Source organism: Arvicanthis niloticus, chromosome 5 (assembly GCF_011762505.2).
Source record: "Arvicanthis niloticus isolate mArvNil1 chromosome 5, mArvNil1.pat.X, whole genome shotgun sequence".
In the NCBI taxonomy this organism is placed as follows: Eukaryota; Metazoa; Chordata; class Mammalia; order Rodentia; family Muridae; genus Arvicanthis; species Arvicanthis niloticus.
The window spans coordinates 47,240,652-47,259,272 of record NC_047662.1 but is presented as its reverse complement, the minus strand read 5'-3'; the positions used below and the strand labels follow the sequence as shown (position 1 = coordinate 47,259,272).

Sequence of the window (18,621 nt, the reverse complement as noted above, 5' to 3'; positions counted from 1 at the left end):
CGGTATAAGTTTTTTGGTGGAGCATCCTCTGTCATTGACTCTAACAGTTTTTTAGACGTATACATATATATTATTTTACATGTATGAGTGCTTTGCCTACAAATATATGTCTGCACACCACATGCAAACTGAATGTCAGTGGAAACCAGAAGAGGGTATCAGATCCCCTAGAACTGGAGTTACAGATGAGTGTAATAATTGTAGTGCTGGGAATTGAACCCATGAACTCTGCAAGAATGACAAGCACTCTTAACTGCTAAGACATCTCTCCAGCCCCTATGACATTTTTTTTTTTAAGGAAAAAGAATCACAGTGAGCTTGGATTCAGGCATTTTTATTGCAATTTTGCACAGCACTTGAAATTTCAAAGACGTAGTTAGAATTTAGAAAGAAGAGTGGATTAGCCTCGGCAAAGTGGCTTTAAGTCATAATAGATCTTTTAGGAAAGAGTTGTCTACTCAAATGCCATGGTTGTAATGATAGAAGCTGAACATGGGACTCGAAGGTAGAACATCGAGATGCATGCTAAAGCCTGCCATGGGGTTGGGCGCATCCTAACAGAGGGTGCTGAGCTCCCTCATGGAGCAGCCTTCCCTGCAGCACAGAGCTTGCAAATCTCGTCTGGATACTACTGAGTGCTTCTTCAATTCCCAAAGACCTTCCATGGGTGCCTGTGGATCTCGAACAAGCTCCTGTCCTGAGATATCCACCCTGGGAAGGTTGTGCTCCAGAGTTCCCTTGGATGTCTCCTGTCTGTCTAGGAGCTGGAGGTGGTTTCTTGTCTCAGCTGTAAGAGAGAAAAGCACCACACTACCTTAACAAACTTTAACAAGAAAGCACCAAAGACCAGCACTTCAGGAAGAGCTGGGTCATGCTGGCTCTTCATTTTACAGATGTCGAAAGATAGCGGTGTCAGTTGGCTAGCAGCAAATGTTACCAGCCGCCTCTGGTCCATGCGAAATTAGATATTTCCAAAGATATTAGTTATAATTAGCAATAAGCTATATAATTAGTCATAAGAGATGTAATTAATTAGATAGAAGCAAGACAACAACAGTAACAAAAACCCTGGGGACGCCTTGCAGAGCTGATCAGTGAGATTTCCATTTTATATCTGAAGCTGAAGCACAGGCCACACTGTTCAATCTAAATGTTGTTCCCAATGTCTGTATTCAAGCTCCTCTGGCTTGTGTTTAAACAAAAACCACAAGAAAGAATGGTAGTTGGTCGACTAGTAATTGATCAGATAAATAATGTTAAGGAAAATACACTAGACACCTTTGGAAGTTTTGAGTGATAGGATTTCAGTAATTTCAAAAGGAGATAGGGCCAGTAAGATGGCTCAGTGGGTGGGGGGTGGGGGTACTTGCAGCCCGACAAGGAAAGCCTAGGCTTGACTTTGATCCACATGAAGAGGGAAGGAGAGAGCTGACTCCACAAAGTTGTGCTCCTAACTCAGCACACATACTGTGGAATTATGTGCTTGTACACACATCATATATACACACAGGCACACATCCTCACAATAATAATAATAATAATAATAATAATAATAATAATAATAATAGTTATAATGTTTTAACAATGTAAAAAGAAAAATTTATAAAACTTTCATTTTACTGCTTTGTATATTCAGAGATTCTTCAATACAGTTTCCTATTGTGTCTTCATGTGCTGTTTCAAAATCGACGACAACTCTTTGTTTTTTTAAAGTTTAAAAAGCACCTATTTCTGACAAGGTCTGTACGAACTATGTATTATGTATATGTATTAATGTGGTAAGGACAACTTTATCACATCTCAAGATATTATCCCACTGAAATATGAATATTGTTGGCAATTCCCTAATATCTTCTGTTTTCCTAAGTCCTTTTAAGCCAAGCTGAAACCTTTACCATCATACATGTGGCTTCAGTATTCACATGCCATTCATTTCCTAAGTCTTTATTAGAAAATAAAGGCAATGGCACCCATTATTCAAGCAGAGTTGGGAGCTGGGCACCAAAGAGCAATGTTGCATGGTCTCACTTATGAGAGATCTGCAATGCCAAGGCCATGGGAGCAAAAGGAGAGTGATGGCTGTTTAAGGGTGACTCAGGTGTCCAGGGACGGAGAAGGAGAGCTAAGTTTCATGGAACCAGGAGGAATAAGTTAAAGAGATCGACTGTACAATGTGGTGGCTGTGATCAACAGCAACACATGCATTCCTGACGTTACTTAGAGCATACATTTTCAGTGTTCTCACCATGAGAAAATAATAGGTAATGTAGGTGACAAATAGGTACTGTTTGTGAATTAGCCAGATTTAGCCATTGTGCATCAGTCACATGTTACATACATGATAAATCCATGTTCTGCCAACTTAAAATAATAGAACCTTGAATACATTCTACCTCATAGTTTTACGCTGTCGTTTTTATTATTTATAATTATGTGTGTATATATATTAAGGGTGCATGTATGTGTTATGTTATGTATGTATAAGGTTGTGTGTATGTGTGCATGATTACAGGTGCCCAATAGGGCCTAAGGCATCAAATCCCCTGGAGCTGGGATTACAGACATTTGTGAGCTGCCTAACATGGGCCTCTGGATCATGTCTCCAACCCTTTATCAAATAATTCATTATAAAATTGGCAAAAAGAATTTCAGCTAATCTTCTAAGTTCCTTGAATTGAAAGCAGAAGTTCTGTGATGTCACACATCACTACTGCTACAATAACAGGTTGACAAGGCATTCTGGGAATTCATGCATTCCCTATTGCTCACAATCCTCCTAATTCCTGCCCCACAACTTCTCAGATTTGACAGGCCCTTCAGGACCTCTGTCGAATTCCACCTTCTCCATGATGTAAGTATCTATAGAAGCCTTTTCTTCATCTGGGGCACAGTATGTAATAACAATGACGTCAGCTCCGGAGGCAGATCAGCCTGGCTTGTTTTCTGCCCCCATTGCTGAGTGTCTGGGTAAGCAGTTTTCTCCGTGATAAAGGACAAACAGCAGCAGCATGACGTACTTCACACGAGCTTGAAAAGAAAGCTAAGTGTTGTGTTGCCTGGGAAATTGCCTGGTACTTAATATGTGGTTGGCTGATTCAGGTCCTTCCCCTTCCCCTCGTTTGCCACTTGCCTGAACTCTAACCTGATATGCTCTGTAATCATCTGTGTGCAGACAGATGTCTGGCCTCTCTACAGCCTTCACTGCTCTGCCCATACACGCTGAGCTCACTGAAGCCCCATGCGATGAACCAGTTTTATTCAAAAGACTGAAGAACAGCAGTGTGTTGCTTTTTAAAATGTAGCACGTTTGCCTTTTTGCCAGGCCAAATTCCGTAATATATTTTGATGATTAAGTCCCAACATTGATATGCAAGTGGATCAGAATTTCTTAGAGAAATAGCTACTAAGAAAACTGGGGTTGAGGTGGGGTGGCTAAAAAAAGAGGGGGTCTAGACAAAAGGAAGGTGCGTGAGTTCAATACCTTGTTGAGCGTGGAGAGCCCCCTCCAGGTGTCGCCTCCACCGTGAGCTGGCACAGATGTAGATGACTGTTCTCACGTAGTCCAGGCCACAGAGTTTCACAGTCTGCCTGCTGCTTCCTTCCACCACAGCCAACAGAACTAAGAAGAGAAACAGAGCAAGAGCGGGGCCCCTCATCCTGCCAGAGAGCAAATGAGAATCGATGTTGTTGGTCAGCAGTGCCCAAAGTTTTGAAGTTGTTTCACCCACTTGGGCCATTTATACCAATCCCTGTGATGCTTTATTGGTCAGTCCTTATTTTAACAGTATTTACTAAGCACACAGGTGACAGTGTGGAAGGCTAGCCATGTGCTTTTATGATTATTGCTGGTTACTCAGGCATCTGAACACACCTCACTTAGCATTGCTGCATCTTCTCGGGAGTTGCCTTGGTAATAGAAGGCTTTTGGAAGCAGGGACATATGAGCTTCAGGGCCCACTTTACATTTGCTGACTGACATAGAGCAAGCTTTAAACTCTGAAAGTCAATAATGGTAACTCTCCAGCATGGGAGACACCATCTGATGGAGGCTTCCGGGGAGCAAAAGCTGCTCGAAGTCAATGCCGTGGGAAGTCACACATCGATGAGGTCTGTCAGACTCAGATTTGATTCCTGGCTTTCCTCCCACCAGATCTAGAATGTAAAGCAAGTTATTTAAGTATTTTATTATTTTATTAAGTCTTAGTTTTTAAAAATGTTGGTAATAATAGTACTACCCTACAGAAGTGTTGAGACAATGCCTGTCCTGCTTTACATATCAACACTTACTTATTTCTTGGCTACCATCCTACCTCAGGATCAGAATAGACTAGGAGAGAGAACTTCTTCAGAGCTCAGAATCTTTGTGACTAGAATGCTCCTTGACATCCTTAACCTGTGAGTTGGATTTGTCTGTCTCAGCATATTATAATAAAACCAAATGTGTATTCCCAAAATGCTAAATGATGAAATAATTCTTTTGGTAAACAAGTTAAACTTTTGGTAAACCAGTTAAAGCCTTTATCTAAACCAGGAGTTTGCCCAGAGTCATTTGAGAACAAGAATGTCTCAATTCCAGCTTTATCCATCAGACTGACTTGCAGCCATTATCTCAATCATCCTAATTGATGATTGAGGTGGGAGGGTTCAATCCACTGCATGTGGTACTATCCCTACACAGGTGGTCCTGGGCTCTATTTAAAAAAAAAAAAAAAAAAAAAAAAAAAAAAAAGCTAGCTAAGCATGAGTCTGGGAGCAAGCCAGAGAATGAGTCAGAAAGAACCATCCTTCCGTGATTTCTCCTTTGGTTCCCTGCCTTCAGCTTCTGGTCAAACTTCCCTCAGTGGTAGACTGAGACATCTAAATGTAAACTGAAACAATCCTTTTGCCCACGCTGCTTTTGGTCAGAATATTATATCACAGCAACAGAAAAACAGGCCAGGACAGCTACCTAATCTGAATATAAATACACTCTGGAAACTAATAAAACCTGCAGTTGCCTCCAGCTGCTCTGCTAGATCCTAAATATTCTCTTGTCCCCCCCCCCCCCCCCCGTTTTCTGTGGTTCTTAGGGTCTCTCCGGGGATCTCTCTAGTTTGGGGTGTGAATGGAGGTCACCGAGGTCTGAGCTCTATCCATGGCTAAGTGCAGACAAGCTCAGCATCTTGGCCATGTACACACCAACGAAGTCCGAGACCACGAAAGAGAGCCCTCGGCAGTCAGCCTCACACTGGCTGCTTTGTTTTTATCATTTGTAAGTTGAGAAGTTTGAATTTGGATTGCTTAAGGATTCTATTGAACTGGAAATTTCCAAGTCTTGGTGTAATTATCTGATTCTGTCACTCCTACAACAAAAACTTTTGCTATTGGGAGGCAGATCTTAAGGGAGGAGAGATAGAATAGAAGTGGTAAGGCTGTGGGGGATGCAACAGGAGGAGATGTGTAAGTGGGGAAGGGGCGGGAGGGTAGGATAAAGGAACTAACGCTAAGGATGTTTGGGGAAAGGCATGAAAACCTACTATTTTCTGTTTCCTAAATATAAAAAGGTTTCATTAGAGTCCTACATGGAGAAGATTGGAGTCCTACATGGAGAAGATCGCTCCTCCCAGAAGACACAGGTTACCAAGAAAAATCCCAGTGATGGCTAGGGGCTATTCTTCTGGAATTATTGGTCAAGAAGACTTCCCGAGACCACCCAAATAATGCAGGCTATAGCTACTGTTCTTGGTTACCTACCAGAACTTGGCAGTTAGACATTGTTGGATATACCACACACTTTGGTCATAAAATTTGAACAAATCAAGCTGATACTGACCTGGAAATTGCTTCCCTGGCTAGCTCTCACAGATCTGGAAGTTTCTATGCCAGATGCTAGGAGAGAAAAGTCACCAATTGTCTTACCAAGCTGTGAATCTTGTGAGCTATAATAATGACTGACATGTTAAGATGTGCCACGGCTGCAATGATGGCATGTATTATATAGGGGTAACCAACCACCTTTCTGATTTGATGTAAGGTCTGCTCTACAGGAGGAAATTCATGACTGGTGCTATGAACAGGAACCCCTGGCTGTGTAGCTCATAGGCCCTAAAAGTCCAACCTATTACTATTCTGGTAAATGGACATAGTATTAACTGAGAGTTGCTGATGGCTAAGATAGGAGGAGTCAGTCTTCTTTAAGAGTATGGTCCCTGCTAGGATAACCATGCTCCAGTGAATGGTCCCATACCCAGGTATATATGGGCAGCACTAATTGAACTCAGTAAATTATTTTTAAAACAGACATGAAGTTGGGACTGGGATAGAGTTAGGGTTCTTAGAGGAGTTGAAGAGGGAAGTAGGGATAAGTGTGATTTAAATACATTGTGTATGCAATTCTCAAGAAATAGTTTGTAAATATATTAAAATAATTCCTTTATGTAAAAAAGAAAATCAATCACATTACACACAATAAAATAGGGGTTGGAGAGACGACTCAGTAGTTAAGAGCACTGGCTACTCTTCAGGAAGACCCAGGTTCAAGTCTTACCACCCACATGGCAGCTCACACTGTAATTGCAGTTCTAGAGAATTCAGCACCCTCATGCAGCCATACATGCATGCAAAACATCAACATGTTGGGGTTTGGACTATTGCTATGTATTCAAATGCTATATTATATATCCCAAGATCTGGTTGCCTCTGGTAGATTCTCACGAGTACAAGGCTTAAAGCTTGTTGTAACCCTAAAGGTCTCCGTGTCTTTTACTTGGATAGTAGCTGGTTAAAAGTTAACTGCCTCCATATTAATTTCCAGCACTAGTTATTAACCATGGGATATTAAATTCACACTACATCAACACACGTGAAATGAAAATAAAATCAAACAAAATATTTTGATTTGTCATTATCTATATAACATGAACAACTTGGTCTTTAAGATTCTTCACTTAAGTCCAGATAGAAGGCCTCCTAAGTATTTTGAGGTTTGATTAGAGAGAATCACCAAGGGAAATCTTCCCATCTCGAGACCTATCTGTTCACACTCCTGGGACATTCAATTCTTTTTGCCCAGTGGTCGACTTGTCTAGTAGTTGCTTCCATTTGCTCTCCACTTACATTTGATGTGCCTTAGTTCGCTCAGAGACTGCAGGAACAAAATACCTACCAGCAGTTGGAAAGTGTATAAACCTAGAAATGTATTCTGGAAGTTGAAAATGGCAGGGACCAGGTAGCAGTATAGTGAGATTCTGGGGAGGTCCCTTTTCTTGGTTGAAGACTAATGATCTCCCACTGTGCTTTGACCCAGCAGAAGGGGTAAACCAGCTCTTTGGGACTTCTCTAAGAACAGTATAGTCTCAGCCAGGAGGGCGCTGTCCTTGTGTTCTCCACACCTCCCAGAGGCTGCTTCTCCTAACATCACCTTGAGAGTTACAATTTCAAAATGTGCTTTTTATTTCTCATATTTAAATACGAATGTTCAGGCTCTCACAGTAAGTTTATTTACTGTGAAGCTGAAATGAGTCAAAGAGTTAGGCATGTAGCATGATCCACGATGCCCAACAAATAATAAATGTAAAACTCCCCTTGGAAAGGATTTAAAAAGTGTTGGGGTTTTGTTGAGATAAAATAGTATAGACATTTTCTGCATGAATATCATTAGGCAAAGAAAGACAATCCTACTGCATGCCCAAGAAGAACTAGAAATATGTCTGCTATAGAAATTCACTACTGTCACAGATATAAATCAACTTCTCAAAGGACTTTCTAGGATCACATACATGGGAGAAGTGTTAACTTGGAAATTTCCTAACTATGCCTCTTCTCTAAGCTAAAGCAAGGCTATCTCTGAGATTCTTCAGCTCTGGTTTTCCTCTCCACTCTCTTCGCCTCCCCAGCCCTCTTTTCCTCTCCCTGACCAGCACATTCTTAATGTTGAAACTTAGTTGCTAAGTCAGTCCAGGAGGAGAGCATCCTTCTATCTACATGGGACATGAGATATGAATGAGAAAGATGTCATTGTATAAAATCACTGAGATTTAGGAATTATTGATTAAAACAGCATAACCTGGTTTATCCCAATATAATCATCTTATAGTTACATCTTTGTAGATATACAAAATGTTTATAATGACACAGAGAGTTTACTTTAAAATATTTTGAAGTTTCTTTTTATGTGTATGGGTGTTTTATCTGCATGTCTGTCTGTGTCCCATGGGTTTTCCCTAGGAGGCTAGAATAGGGCAGATTTCTTGGGAAGAACAGCCAGTGTTCTTAACAACCGAGCCAGGAGAAGCTGATACCAAAATCTGGTTCCAATTATTTCTTGATTATGTCAAGAAGGCAAAAGCTGGTCTCTGGGCGAAGAGAAAAAGGAGGGATTTCAGGGTCCAGGAGGAAGAGGAGGGGACGAGATAGAGAGAGGGCTTTTTCAGCCAGGTTTTGGAGAGAGGAACATGAACTATGTAAGGCCTGGGGGGAAACTAGAACCCGTAGTGGCCTCTGCCACTGGCTGAATTCTGATATAGGATATCTGATGAATTTAAGCAATAGATTCTGCACCCAGCAATTGAGTCATCTGGCTAGTTCTAAAATATTAAGATTGTCCACTGTTTTACATCTGCAGTGACTCAGGTAGGCAAGAGAAAGGGCACAGGCAGTGTGGTTGGCCAGTGGAGAGCTATTGCAGCTCCCTGTGTTGATAGAAAAAAAACATCAGCTAGCAATTGGCAGCTGAGTGAGGCAGGCCACTGTTGATCACAGAGCCCAGCTGAGAGCTCAGGTAGAGTTCAAAAAAAAAAAAAAAAAGCGAGCATGTTTTTAAAATTACACACAATTTATGTGTGCATGTGTTTGTTACATTTGTACGGATGTCGAAAGATGCCAACTCCTCTGAGACTGAACTTATATGTAAGTTATGTAATGTGGAAAATGGGAAAGAAACTCAGGTCCTAGATAAGAGTGGTTAACCACTGAGCCATCTCTCCAGTCCCTAATATGATTCTTGGCAAATTCTAGTGGGAACTCTCATGACAAAGCTATTGATACCTGGGAGTCATTAAAACTTGTAATTCCTATTATCTATTGACTGAAATATTCTCTGTACGTAAACATCCATCAAATCACAAAGTTTCTACTTGGGTTAACTTCTGTTTTCTGAATTTCTGTCATCCGTTTGTTGTTCTCTATCCTCTATATCTTGATCCCCAAGTTCCATTTGAATTACTACAGGGGCCTCTGTATCAGCCTTGTTATCAATTCACTTTCTGGACTGTAAACAGGATAATCTTTCATATGGTAATGACCCAAAGTTAACACCCTCACCCCTCAAGGAAAACCCAGAAAAAACAACTACTTCACATAGCAACAAGAGAGTTCATGATGGGAGAATGGGTGAGACATGGCTCAGGGGGAACCGTGGTTGTACATCAAGCATGAGGACATGAGTTCAAACCCCTGGAAGCCATGCAAAGCTGTTATGTAGCAGACCACAAGAGGCCTTGTTTCAAACAAGGTGACAGGTAAGGATTGACACTCCATATTGTCTTCTGACATCTGTCTATGTGCTGTTTCATGTGCATGCCACATACACATACACACACACACACACACACACACACACATACATGGTGGTGGGGAGGGAAGAGATAAGACAAAGAGAGGAGGAGGAAAGAGAGAGAGGAGAGAGAAACAGAGAGGAGAGAGAGAGAGAGGAAAGAGGAGTATGAATGACAGGGGAAAGGAGGGGGAGGGAATGGGAAGGGAGGGGAGGGGAGGGGAGGAGAGGAGGAGAGGAGGAGAGGAGGAGAGGAGGAGAGGAGGAGAGGAGGAGAGGAGGAGAGGAGGAGAGGAGGAGAGGAGGAGGAGGAGGAGAGGAGGAGAGGAGGAGGAGGAGGAGAGAAAGAGAGGAAGAGAGGAGGAGAGGAGGAGAGGAGGAGGAGAGGAGGAGAGGAGGAGGAGGAGGAGAGGAGGAGAGGAGGAGGAGGAGGAGAGGAAGAGAGGAAGAGAGGAGGAGAGGAGGAGAGGAGGAGAGGAGGAGGAGGAGGAGAGGAAGAGAGGAAGAGAGGAAGAGAGGAGGAGAGGAGGAGAGGAGGAGGAGAGGAGGAGAGGAGGAGAGGAGGAGAGGAGGAGAGGAGGAGAGGAGGAGAGGAGGAGAGGAGGAGAGGAGGAGAGGAGGAGAGGAGGAGGAGGAGGAGAGGAGGAGGAGAGGAGGAGAGGAGAGGAGAGGAGGAGAGGAGGAGGAGAGGAGGAGAGGAGGAGAGGAGGAGGAGAGGAGGAGAGGAGGAGGAGAGGAGGAGAGGAAGAGGAGAGGAGGAGAGGAGGAGAGGAGGAGGGGAGGAGGAGAGGAGGAGGAGAGGAGGAGGAGAGGAGGAGGAGAGGAGGAGGAGAGGAGGAGGAGAGGAGGAGGAGAGGAGGAGGAGAGGAGGAGGAGAGGAGGAGGAGAGGAGGAGGAGAGGAGGAGGAGAGGAGGAGGAGAGGAGGAGGAGAGGAGGAGGAGAGGAGGAGGAGAGGAGGAGAGGAGAGGAGAGGAGAGGAGAGGAGAGGAGAGGAGAGGAGAGGAGAGGAGAGGAGAGGAGAGGAGAGGAGAGGAGAGGAGAGGAGAGGAGAGGAGAGGAGGAGAGCTTCCCGATCTGGCCTTTGTCTACTAGGTCAGGTCCTGTTGTCTCAGATGAGGCAAACACTTCACAGACTGACTTTCTCTGCCCTCTTTTGCTTTCCAGACTTTTCCTCAGGCTGAAACTTCTTTCCTCCTTCAAATCTTAATCTCTTCTCCTCTACAAGTGCAGGGAGGATTTTGAAGTGTGTGTATATATAACTTTTTGCACAGTGTTATGGATTAAACTTTCTAATAATTCATTTAGTGATTTTAAATGGCCTACTAGAAGAAATCAGAATAAGCAAATAACATGCAACTCAATAGCACAACAGAGACAACACCAGTATAAAATAATAAACAATAACAAATGCTTTGATCTGAAAATGGGCAAAGCTGGCCGAGAGAGAGACTGCTGGGAAGTGGATGCGCTGCTGCTGGCAACGCTGAGGGCCTGAGTTTGCTCACAGGAATCAACATGGGAGAAGAGAACTCTCGAAAGTTGTCCTCTGCATGCACGTGTATGTTGTAGCATGCACACCCATGAGCATACGCACATGTACTACTAAAGTTTTAGATTTGATTTATATTTTAAAATGACCAGAGAAATAGATCTTTTTAAAAGAAGATACACAATGGTCAAAAACATGCAAACATGAGATCAGCAGCACACAAATGGGAAAATTTGAATTTGGTAGCTTTGTTGCAGACAGGTAGAGCTTCCTCCTCAAAAGTAAATGCATCACGTAACCCAGAAATTCCACTGCTGGGTATGCATCCGAAAGAAATTAACTCAGGATACTGAGGTGTCGGGGGCCGCCTTGCTTAAAGACTAAAGGCCTAAAATTAGCCATAGGCCTAAATCAGCCTGCTAGCACAAAGTCTTGGTCTCTGTGGAAAAACACTGAACAGATGACTAAAGATCTTGTAAACAAGTAGTCTTGGTGGAAATTTACCAGCCTGGATAGTCATAGATCTTGTGGATGGGTAGCCTTGGCAGACAGTACCAACTTAGATAAGGACAAGTGAATCATAGGCAGAGTCATAGTGACCTGTTCCTTGAACCTTCACCCAGCCGATAGATACCCTGCTCTGGAAGATATCTGGACTTCCCCTGAACACCTACACACTCCTGGGTCATCCCCTTCCCCACATCCTGTCTTTATGTGTATATAACCCTTGTGAGAAAAAAAATAAAAATCAGTGGTTTGATCAGACTGTAGAGAAGCCGCTCGTTCTTTGCATTCGCCTGTTTCCCCCATTCTCTCTTTCAGGTGATCTCCCGGACTCTGTTCAATGCCCTGTTGGATGGGGCACTGAGGCTCCTGCACTCCATGTTCACTGTGTTTCACTCACAGAAGTCAATATATAGAATCAATGCTAGACACAGCGGGTGCATGCTAGATCCTAGCAGTTGGAAGGTGGAAGCAAGAAAGATCAAAAAACCAAGGCTGTCCTGGCTACACACCAAGTCTGAGATTAGGGTGGGCTATATAAGGTCCTGCTTTTAAAAGAAAAAGGGAAAAATTGAATCAATTAGCTTATCTGTGAATGAATGGGTGATTTAATTGTAAGCTCACATATGTGTGTGTTTTAAGATATACTCAGAAAACAGTAATTGTTAAAGCTTCGAGTGTGTACAGAACAGCAATTTTGTATTTTGTTGTCATTTTGAGTGTTTAGAAATAAAGACAATAAACAATCAAAGCATATGTACAGTTTGGAAAATTTAATAGAATTGATCTGGCCCTGATAGTGAAGGGCAGGTCTAAAATTCCTTCTATTCAGGAAGTCGAACCTGGAGGATGATGAGTTCAAGGGTTCTTTGGCCTACAGAGTAAGTTTAAGGACAGCTGGGTACCCAGTGAGACTCTGTTTCAACATTTAAAAAAATTAGAGAGCGCTAAGGGATAGCTCAGCATAGTATGCTTGCCTGGTCTTATTGGATTCCACTCCCAACACCCAAATAAACAACAACCAAAGAAGAAAACTCCCAATTCCGTCTATTTATCTTTGTCTCTGTCCCTATCTACATCAGAGTTCTGATGTAGGTCTCTCAAGGACTCACCCTGGATTCTTCTTCTGGGATAATAATACCATATCTTCTTACAGTTAAATGTACCCAAAGTCAAATTCACATATTTGATGAAAATACAGGATTTTCACGAGTTGTTTTTGATGTTGCATATCTTTTTTTGGCAAGTTTTAAAAACAAACACTCATTTTTCTAAGTGTCACAACAATGTTTTTTTTTTTTTTTTCTAAATATGTCAGACTTAGTGGACATATTGCATTTTCTGTTCAATCTAAAAATTGGTCTCATGTAAACAATCATCCTTTTAGTTTTACAACACAATGAGTTACCACATAAAAGCTAATTTGGTAGTAAAGGCTTTATAAGTTCGGAGGGAATTTGAAACGAAGTCCTGGACAAACAGACTGTGAAGCCTAAATGTTACAGGAAGAAGTCAATAAGGTCACCAGGACAACATCAACATGCATCTCCTGCAGGGGAGGAGAAGGCGCAGCAGAACATGCAAGGTAAAGAGGCTCTCAAGAGACTCCACTCTGGGTGATCAGAATGAGCTGTGCAGCCACTTCCTTACATGTTTTACATTTACATTAAATAACCTCACGAGAACATAATCACACAAAGTAATAGCAATCTTCACACACACACACACACACACACACACAGTGATCATGGGTTTATTACTACTTTTTATAATGAGGGGACAAATGGATTTTATGAAAACAAAATGAAGAAAAGCTATGCTATGTTCATGAACTTTCCATGCTGATTCTATGTCCTCTATAAGTACTAAAGATACAAGATTTTACCTTCTCTGATGCTAAAATGTTTTCTTAGGGTTCTGAGGAAATTCACAATATTGAACCACATTGTGATGAGGACCTGCAGGAAGGAAGCTATAGTTTCCGACCCTTGCATTCAAAAGGTATTTCTTGCAATCTTACTTGATGCGGTAGTGTGGTGAGCCCAGAACATTAGCACTCTCTTCAAGGAGCTTACTGTCCAGGAGAAAGTGAGGCACTAAGCGACTGATCTCACCAACGCTTACCATAGCAGGTATGAGTTCCAGTTTAGAAATTCAGTCATCTACACGATGGAAGGAAAGAACTAACTTCAGTAAGTTGTCCTCTGATCTTCACACATGCTCCATCCCACCCACCCCCCACAACACAGAGTGACAATGACTAAAAATAATGTAAAAAAGATTTTTAAAAAAATTGTTATCTAAGAAATATAGCTATATTTTTGATATGTCAAATATTTTCTGATTCCAGGTCACACTAAATGTGTATGAAACAAGGTAATGTCAGCACAAGTTCCTTGCCCTTCCCTAGATATGACTGTAGTGTCCTTCTGTGTTAAGACCGGTCTCCCACCTATGTAGGCCCCTCAGCTCTGATGGCTCTAGATGCTTCTGAATAGCACCGGTTACCTTGGGGAATGATTTTCAAAGTGGCCTGTTGCCTCTCCTATTTTGTACAACTTCCTGCACATGTTTTTCACGTGTCTTGTTCCCCTCATGCCCTCCATCCTGAGAAAAAGCTATATTGCTTTTAAATTTAAGATGTATGGTTTGTCCCAAATTCCTTTCCTGATTGGTTGTTTTTAGAGGATGGCCAGATGGTTTCGATGTATTACATGCCTCTCTAAACTTGTGCAGGCAGACCCAGCAGTGTGAGAGGAGTGAGGTCATGAAGAAAAGTAATAGTTAAGATGTAAACTTCTGCAGAGTCCTCAACAGTCACTTGTGAGCCAGTGTCAAGGGGGAAACCAACTCCATGGAGGCCTGAGAACAGTTAGCAAAGAGCCATGAGGGAAGTGGGGGTGGGACGGTCACAAGTTCAAGGTTTGCCTGAGCTACAGAGTGAGATTCTGTATTTTCCAAAAAAGCACCCCCAATCACCAAAGAAAGAACAAATTTCTTTTGGTCAATCTTATGGATGGGACTGTAGAAAGTGCTGTCTGGAGAAGGTGGGACATGAGCTGAGCATTTAAGAATGACGAATTGGGAGTTGGAAAGTTCTCCACAGAAAAGACACATGTCATCATGGCCCAGTATACACTGAGAAAATCAGGTTAATAAGTAATATCATTTTTGGATTAAACCTTAAAATATAAAATTTATGCATGCTGTATTCTGCAATAGGTCTCAGAAGCCAAGTAAATATTCTACTTATACAATAGAATAAGCACTTAAAGAGTAACCACTTACACAATAGTAACCACTTACACAATAGTAACCACTTACACAATAGTAACCACTTACACAATAGTAACGACTTACACAACAGTAACTACTTATGCAACAGTAACCACTTATACAACAGTAACCACTTAAACAGCAGTAACCACTTATACCATGGTAACCACTTATACAGCAGGAGAGTGAGTATAAGAACATCCAGAACCCAGGGTAGTGATACAGGCCTGCCTGCAATCTCAACACTCTGGAGGTGGAGGCAGGAGGATCGTGAGTTTGGGTTCAGCCTGGACTTTATGAAGACCTTATCTTCAGAACAACAAACTAAACAAAAACAAAGCAAAGGGAATCTGAGTCCCATCCTTTCAAGTTGGCAGTGAAAGTTCTTCAGTGTGTGGTCTTACTTCTTTAAGCCTCAGATTGTCTTCTGGGAAACAGATAATACTGTTATAACAGTTTGTTTTAATTGTCTCAAGAGTGCTAAGGTGAATAAACTGAGATATTGGATATGAATGTGTTTTGTAAATTGTGAAGAGCTTCACTATGCATTATTACTAGCATATTGATAACTACACTTTCAATGTTTTCTTTTAAATAAACTCCTCATACAAAATGGCAGATACTAAGTGTTATAATTTCTCATTTGTAACTACATATAATTGCTTAGAAGTAAACCAAATGAATGTTAAATATGATGCATAATTGCACACTATGGGAATACAACCGTTTTTTCCTACATTGGCTGACTGTACAGCTAGCTAAACAGTAGACTCAGATAACTGTAAGCTCTGCATGAGAGATGCCTCATAGAAAACGGCAAACATAAGTAATGACTGCCTTGAGCTAAACTTAGCCCAGTTATCACTCTCTCTGTTCCCAACTGCACATACATTTGCATACGTGCTTACAGATGAGATGACTAGTGGATGGGTAGAATTCTCATACCATGGAGTTTACTATAAGGAACCAAAGCTACTCTAGGAAACAGGCAAAGAAATTCCCTCTGAAATCCCCAAGTACAAAAAACACACAAAAATATTCTTTCCAGTCTATAATATGAAGCAATCATTTAAGTCTTCATGATCTAGAGAAAAAACTGAAGTAGAGTAGGTTCAATCCTGAGATCAGTTGTCCAGTGTCCAAAATAATGCCTTTATTTTTCAGATAGGCTTGATGAAGACAAGAGAAAAAATATAAATTAAAAAAAGCATTAAAATAAAAAGAATATTTTTTTCTACTAAGTCAAGTTTTTATTTTTAATTACTCAAAGTAACACAGTTTAATTTTTTTAGAAAGATAACCACAGTGACTTAGACCAGCAGAAAATATCTAATCTTTATGACCTAAACCCAAGAGCCAGCTAAAATCACCTTGCTTACATTTAACACAGTTCCAAAGAGATGGAGGCCGGGAAGTAGGTTGTAGGTAGTTCTCATGGCTATGTAGACTCTTCTCTCCGGCACAGACACAAAAGATCTCTAAATTCTTTGTGAGATTTACACACCCTGGCCTCTTTCCTCCATTCAAAACAGCTTACAGAAAAGGTTGTCATGCCCTGTGGCCTCATTTAACACTGGAACACTTGTTAGGGTGACCCACATGAATCACCCCTTCTAAGTCTGCGTGTGTGGGTGGGTGTGAGGGGGGTTATACCCATCCTTACTGGCCAACCCTGACCTAGTAGTCTGTATGTCTGAGACCTTCTGTTCTCTGGCTGAGACAATTTAAGTCTGGGTTCAAACTTCATTGCAGAGGACTCTGGCCTTTCAGAGGAAGATAATAATGCATTTCAGATTATTGTGACCCGCAGACAAGGGAGTGGGATTCTGGCTAGCCAGACAATGTGACGCTTGTATCTGTAGTTTTGTTCCATAGCTTGCCAAACATGTGACAAAGCTGTATAGTTTCAGGGCTCAGATTTAGGAGGGCAGCATTGATGTTCCAAGTCTGGTGTGAGTACTCCCTGTGCTCCCAGAGGTGGCTGTGTGATCAGGAGTCCCAAAAGACGAGTTTGGGAAGCTGGTTTGACATTGTTGAAATTGTATCTTCTAATGACTGTGGATTAAGTAATTCAAAAAATGTCTGAAGTTTTTAAGAAACTATTTCTAAGCTATTTGGACATTTTATAGGTATACATATTTGCTAATAGATATTTTAAATATAGACAAGAAATGGAGCAGAAATATCTTCAGAAAATTAAGACAATCCCAGCATAAGTCTTTAGCTTATCTTAAATTATAAACTAATCATATGTTTCTGAAATAAAAGCTAATTTAATTTAAATGGAAATTGTAGACTGCATATTGATCTCTTAAAACCAAAATCTTAAGCTTACAGCATATGATGTTATTCCCTTTCCCCTAAAAAACAACACTATGTAACAAGAGTGACAGATCATCCTGCCTGGTTTGTCTTGGGCCCAAGCAGCACGTTGATTACATCTCCCTGAAAAGAGAAAAAAGAAAAAACACAGTTACAAAACAATACAATCCAACCTGAACAGTAAAGTTGTCGTTAAAATGCCATTTGAAGTTTGTAAGTTAGATGTCCACGTTTAATGGGCACCCGGTGAGACTGTAAAAGAGGCAGGCAGCAGAGGAAGGTTTAATAATGACAGTGGCTTCCTGGTATAAAGCTACTTTCCTAGGAATGCCTCTTTTATTAAGGCTTGGCAAACATTTTTACAAGGATTTGATGGGAAGACAGTTTTAGCACCTCCTGTTTGCCTTCATGCCCAAGCCTGGGGTTCCTCACTTCTATTTCCTGACCTGTCAATGGTTGACTCCTTGATTTCCATGTGGGTTTGTATTTTCACTTAATGATACTTACTTGTACTGAAAAATCACAAGATGGTTGCATATAAGAGGGTGAAAACGAAAGATGTGGGGGAGAAGGAAGAAAAAACATGTAGAGTGAAAAATGAGAAGTCTGAGCGGGAGAGGCATGTCTTCTCTACCAAAAGGTAGAAAGGGTCCTGAGAAAACCAGCACCTGAAGGTGACAGAAGATGGAAGTGCCAACTGTTCCTAAATGCTAGACCAACAGCCACTGTATCTCCGAAGTCAGTTCCCACCGCCTGGTCTGTACTGCACTCGCTGCCTCTGGTACTTCTTCATTTTACAGTTTCCCCTTGCCAAGTGCAGCCAGATCCAACCCTAACATGCTTCTCAAATCAGTCTCTCACTCAGACTAATGAGTCCTGCAGTTTTCTCAGTGATGTATCCTTAGTCTCCAAGACAGACACTGTCATGCTGTGCATGATCGGACCAATCAAAGAATGCCTTCATATCTTTCAACAGTACTCTATTACATTACATGTCTCTATTTTTTAAACATTCCACCATTTAAATATTCTCCTTTAGTTAGGATACAGACACATACATACATATGTGTATATACATGCACACACACACACACACACATATCCTGAGCACAGAAAAATATGGCGAATATCTGTACACTGAGCCATAGTAGTCAATGAAGAATACAGGGGTAATCTCTACAGACCAGCTATAGAAAAGGTTTTCTCCTAAAAGGCCCAATGACTTAACTTCCACTGAATTCCTAAACTATAACTCTTTAAAGCAAAATTTCTAAGATACCCAGTGATTGACCATCATCATGTGAAGAAGAGGCTGCTGTTTCTGCCATCATGAAAGATAATGGTTGGTAAATATTCCCAACAGTTAGCTATACTAAAAAGTTATAATCGTAAGCCCTGGACCCGGTCTCATGTTCCTGTCAGATAGGAACCTGGTGTTACTGTTAGCCATTAAGCAAGATAGGCATTGCTTTAGCAATAATTCCTGCGTTCTCTTTG

At 41.5% G+C, this 18,621-nt stretch overlaps 2 protein-coding genes across 9 annotated transcripts in view; both read right to left on the bottom strand.

Moving 5' to 3' along the window:
* Positions 1–318: 318 nt before the first annotated feature.
* Insl5 (insulin like 5) lies at positions 319–13,686 on the bottom strand. Of its 2 annotated transcripts, XM_076934579.1 has the most exons (4): positions 13,547–13,686; positions 3,872–4,152; positions 3,482–3,657; positions 319–787 (listed from the first exon to the last, which is right to left on the bottom strand). In XM_076934579.1, the coding sequence occupies exons 3-4, from the start codon at positions 3,654–3,656 to the stop codon at positions 555–557; spliced, it is 408 nt and encodes a 135-aa protein (XP_076790694.1). In that variant the 5' UTR covers position 3,657; positions 3,872–4,152; positions 13,547–13,686; the 3' UTR covers positions 319–554. The 2 variants fall into 2 exon arrangements, with proteins under 2 accessions (XP_076790694.1, XP_034359849.2); XM_034503958.2 differs by lacking the exons at positions 3,872–4,152; positions 13,547–13,686 and having other exon boundaries at positions 3,482–3,854.
* Positions 12,283–18,621, bottom strand: part of Dnai4 (dynein axonemal intermediate chain 4) — a 77,394-nt gene continuing 71,055 nt past the window's right edge. For 4 of the 7 annotated variants that reach the window (XM_076934567.1, XM_076934568.1, XM_034503830.2 and 1 more), the window contains 2 exons: positions 17,206–17,247; positions 12,283–15,971 (listed from right to left, as the gene is read on the bottom strand). In XM_076934567.1, coding sequence (XP_076790682.1) covers positions 15,963–15,971; positions 17,206–17,247 — 51 coding nt within the window. In that variant the 3' untranslated portion in view covers positions 12,283–15,962. Of the gene's footprint in view, positions 17,248–18,621 lie in introns of all 7 variants that reach the window. The other 3 variants (XR_013110560.1, XR_013110561.1, XM_076934570.1) reach the window with 3 other exon arrangements.

Excerpts from the sequence above, each read along its gene's own strand:
- Insl5 (XM_034503958.2), bottom strand. The coding sequence starts at position 3,737 with ATGGCCCAAGTGGGTGAAACAACTTCAAAACTTTGGGCACTGCTGACC. Across the intron at positions 788-3,481 it reads GGCTCTCCACGCTCAACAAG|CTGAGACAAGAAACCACCTC; the intron begins GTATTGAACTCA and ends TCTCTCTTACAG.